Genomic DNA, 4,464 nt, shown 5'->3' on the forward strand with positions numbered 1-4,464 from the left:
TGAAGCCTCCAGAAGCAGAGCAGCCCTGTAGGAAATGTAAGATCACAAATCCCACTGCGTATGTGGGAATTTGTCACAGCAGATACAAGGAATTCACACGAGCAGGCACTGGGCAGAGCCCCAGCCTCCCTCCCGTGACCCCCAGGGCAGAGCTGGTCACCAGTATCGTCCACCCTCTGGGGCAAGACTCTGTGGTGCCCCCCACTCTGCACTTCCAGCTACAGGAGCAAAAGTCAAACAAGCCCCTGGTTTTGGCTTAAACTAGTTTGAGTTGGGTTTTGTTTCTGCCAACTCAGGCCTGACTGAGGCGTCCTGACCAAACCTGGTGGTAGGCCACTCCCACCTAGGGTGCCAAGCGCCCCTTCCCCTCTGAGGAGGAAGGGGCAGGACTGACACCCAAGTTCTGTTTTCAGATGAAGGGGGCTGAGGACATGGCTGGATGTTCTTTGCTCCCGGGTGGGAAGGCCCCCACCGGCTGTCACTAGCGGTGACAGAAGTGCGGGTAGTGTGGTCCAAAAGTGCAGGTACAGGGCCCAACAGATACTCAAAGGAACGGGTCAGGACAGGGAGGGGACAGTGGTCCTCGGGGTGGGGGTGGGGTCAGCGTGGCACCTGCAGCTGCCAAATCAGGAAAGGCACCAGGAGTAGGGACAGTGCCCAGGGCCACCCGTGGGGACAGGGCTGTGGCCATTGCTGAGGCCCATCGGTGCCCCCCAAGAAGGCCAGGCAGAGAGCGAGTCAGAACTAAAAAATATATTTCATTTCATTCTGAATAAAAAACGCAACAGACAGAACTCCTGGAAATCCTGAAAACAATGTCATCGCTACAGCAAAATTTCACAGAAATCATCACACAGAGTGTGGGGACCGAGCCTGGGCCTGACCCGCTGTGAAGCCTGCCTCTCTGGGGAGGGGCGCGCAGGATGGTGGACTCAGGGGACAGGCTGGGCTAGGTGGCCCGTTTTCAAGGTCCCTCTGCGCGGGAGCCCTTCCGGATGTGTGCGCCCCGCCGTGCACCCCACATGCCCCGCCGGGAGTGGTAGTGGTGGTAGAAGTTCCGCAGGCGCAGCCGCTCCACCTCCAGCCCCGCCTGCAGCACCCTGGATGGAGAGGGAGTCAGGGCTGCCCTGAGCCTGCAGGACCCTGGGGAGGGGTCATCAGGGCTGGGGGCTGGAGGTGCTCAGGGCCCTGGGTGGGTGGGGGAGGTAAGCAGTGCTGCCCTGAGCCTACAGGACCCTGGGGAGAGTGGGATGCAAGTGGTCACGGCCCCAGTCCAGGAGCTAGGGGTGTCAGGGCTTCTGCTACTGTAGAAGCACAGTAGGTGGATGGGGACTCAGGGCCACCACTGAGGCGAGGAACCTGGGTGCAGAAGGGGTTCAAAGGCTGTCCCTGATCCGCGGGACCCTGGGGTGGGATGTGGTTTCGGGGAGTGGGGCCTTCAGGTCCTGGGTGATGGAACAGGAGGACATGGGGGCGTCAGTCTCTGGGCACAGGGGAAGCGGTCACCTGTCCAGCAGCTCCCAGTCCTCCCCGCCCCACTGGTCTCGGAACTCCTCGGTGTTCATGCCTCCGACGCGCTCAAAGTCGGACTTGTAGATCCCAAAGAGGCCAAAGCCGTTCACCTCCCAGTAACCTGGGGGCAAAAGGCACCCCTCAGACTCCCTGGACCTCAGAGAGGTCTGGGGCAGGTCCCGTCATCAGGGGCTCCCAGGGCTCACCCTTCCAAGTTGGTCACAACCAGGAGCCCTGCACATGAGTGCTGGAGGAGGGTCCTAGGGGCTGGGCATGAGCCTGGGGAGACTGGGGGAGGGTCCTGGGCATATAGGGGCATTGATGGGGCCCCAGGCCTACCTTGGGGGTTGGGAGAGGTTCTGGGGAGCCTAGATTTCACCCTGGCATTGGTGAGGCTCCTGGCATTACTGGGGTGGGGGTGGGGCACTACCGTGTGGGTCCCCTGGCGAGCTCCCGCAGGCCAGGCGCATGACCACAGGCGCAAAGGCCAGCTTGCCCTCCACGCAGTGCTTGCGGATGCCATCCAGAATGTTGGCGGGGAAGTGGATGTGCAGGTCACAGAGAAAAACGATGCTGCTGGCATCCTGGAGGGTGAGGGAAGGTCAAAGGGCCGCCCTCTGCCCTCTCCTCCGAAAGCCGAGTTCCCACCTCGGCCAGCATCTCGCGCTACCCTCCTGCGCCATCCTGCCCACACACCTCCACCGCGTCCACTCCAGCTTGCAACCCTGCGGAGCGCTCAAAGTTTCCGGTTCTCCTCAGGTATTGGTACCTGGGGGTGAGGGGACAGGTGCCGATCCCTGAGGGTAGAAAAACACACCTCCCCAGGAGGGAAGCTGCGCCCGTCCCCCCAGGTGGCAGTGGGGCGGGGCACCGGTACCGGGGCAGCCGAGCGCGGCGCAGGGCCTGTTCCACGTCCATGTCCTCACTCTCAAAGTCCACCAGAATGACGCTAAAGTGCGAGTCCCCCGTGTGGGCGTGCAGCGCGGCCATGTCCGTCAGGAACTGTGCCACCCAGCGCGCCTGGTTCTTCACTGGAGGAGATGAGGCCACTGAGACCACCCCCACCGCACCTTGTGGTACCCCGTCCAGGGCCAGTAGCACTCCCTCTGCTTCCCAGGGGGCCTCCTGGGGCGCCCCCCACCCAAGCAAGGTGCAGGCCCCCAGCACTCCCGCACACCTGGCACGATGAAGTGTACCATCACATCCTGGCGCCAGGCCAGGCGCAGCGGGCGACAGAGCTCCGGGCGGCCATCGGGGCGCGCCGAGGCGGCAGGAGCGGGCTCGGGGCTCTCTCCATCCCCGTCCGCGCCCCCAGTGCGGGCTCCCGGCAGTCGCAGGAAGACATACTCAGACAAACGCAGGCGGCCGCCCCCGCGCTCCTGTAGCTCCAACTCCAGGAGGAAGCGGCTCCCGCGTGCGGAGTCCCGGCGCTTCTCCACGTTCACTATGCGCAGGAGCGCGTAGCGCCTGGGAGGAGAGGCCGAGTCGTCCCCGCCCCCATTGCCCCCTGCAGCGTGCTCGTCACACCTGACGCTCCGCAGGGAGTTCGCAGAAGGAAGACCCACACTTCATCCCCCTCTCCCAGGGCAGCCCGTGGCGGGAAGGCGTCCCCCAAGCTCAGGCCCTATTCTCTTCTGCCACCTCAGGTCTTCCACCTCCATCTTTCAGACATGCCCACAACCCTTCAGCGGCACCCACTACACACGGATGAGGTTCCAGTGTCTTAAAACGGCATTCTAGGACCTTAAGGCAGGCTCCTAACTTGTGGCCTTCAATATGGCCTCACACTGTGAGCAGCCTTCCTCTTCCCATGGGGTCTTTGTCCTGGGGTGTCCTTCTGGCGCATTTGATCCCATCCTCCCAGCTCCTTGTAAGGCCCTGGGTGGTTCCCTNTCCTTTGTGCTCCATTATCTCCTGTCTTCTCAGGACTCATTTTTAGCTGTTCTTTTCTATTTTCTTTTGTGTGCTTTGTTCAAACCTCTGCTCCTCTGCTCCTGACGGGGTTTTCAACAGTGGCTATTATTATTTGTGAAATTCCTAAAGTAGCTTTTATTTCTGTAAAGGTTTTATTTTTCTCTTCTGTTCCCCATCCCCCCAAGTGTTGTCAGATAATGTCCATTTCCTTTGTTTTTTCTCGTGGATCTTTAAGACTTTATTTTTTATTATCTTTTAAATTAAAGTTTATTGGGGTGAAGACTTTATTTTTTTTAGAGCAGTTTTAGGTTCACAGGAATATTAAGAGGAAAGTACAGAGATTGCACTGCCCCCCCCCCACCACACACACACACACACACACACACACACACAGGCACAGCCTCCCCCACTACTTACACCCTCCACCAGAGGGCACATTTGTTATAGTTGATGAACCTACATTGACAGGTCATTGTCACCCAAAGTCCACAGCTGACATAGGGCTCAGTCTTGGTGTTGTACACTCTCGGGGTTTGGACAGATGTGCCTACCGTTGTACTCTCACACAGAGTAGTCCCACCGCCCTAAGGACCCTCTGTGCTGCGTGCTCATCCCACCCCTAACCTCTGACAGCCCCTGGTCTTGTCACTGGGATCACACAGTGTGTAGGCTTCTCAGACTGGCTTCTTTCACTTAGTCATACGCATCTAAGGTTCCTCCATGTATGTTCATGGCCGAGATCTCATTTCTTTTTATCACTGAATAGTATTCCATCGTCTGGATGGATCACACTTTATGCATCACCTACTGAAGGACGTCTTGGCTGCCTCCAAGTCTTGAAAATGATGGACAAAGCTGCTATAAACACCTGTGTGTAGGTTTTCATGTGGACATGAGTTTCCAGTAAATACCAAGGAGCACGATTGCTGAATCATAGGATAAGAGTATGTTTGGTTTTGCAAGAAACCGCCACTCTGTCCTCCAAAGTGGCCGCCCTATCTGCACCCCTCTCCCAGCCTCAGTGGGAGTTCCCACGGC

General features: G+C 58.7%; 1 protein-coding gene across 1 annotated transcript in view; it reads right to left on the bottom strand.

The window, feature by feature from the left end:
• Positions 1–738: 738 nt before the first annotated feature.
• B4GALNT4 (beta-1,4-N-acetyl-galactosaminyltransferase 4) overlaps positions 739–4,464 on the bottom strand; it is a 20,294-nt gene continuing 16,568 nt past the window's right edge. Inside the window, exons 9-14 of the mRNA XM_019631077.1 lie at positions 2,690–2,979; positions 2,390–2,543; positions 2,209–2,281; positions 1,943–2,096; positions 1,507–1,633; positions 739–1,100 (exon numbers count right to left, since the gene is read on the bottom strand). Coding sequence (XP_019486622.1) covers positions 965–1,100; positions 1,507–1,633; positions 1,943–2,096; positions 2,209–2,281; positions 2,390–2,543; positions 2,690–2,979 — 934 coding nt within the window. The 3' untranslated portion in view covers positions 739–964. The remainder of the gene's footprint in view (positions 1,101–1,506; positions 1,634–1,942; positions 2,097–2,208; positions 2,282–2,389; positions 2,544–2,689; positions 2,980–4,464) is intronic.

Source organism: Hipposideros armiger, unplaced genomic scaffold, assembly GCF_001890085.2.
Source record: "Hipposideros armiger isolate ML-2016 unplaced genomic scaffold, ASM189008v1 scaffold_983, whole genome shotgun sequence".
NCBI classification, from domain to species: domain Eukaryota; kingdom Metazoa; phylum Chordata; class Mammalia; order Chiroptera; family Hipposideridae; genus Hipposideros; species Hipposideros armiger.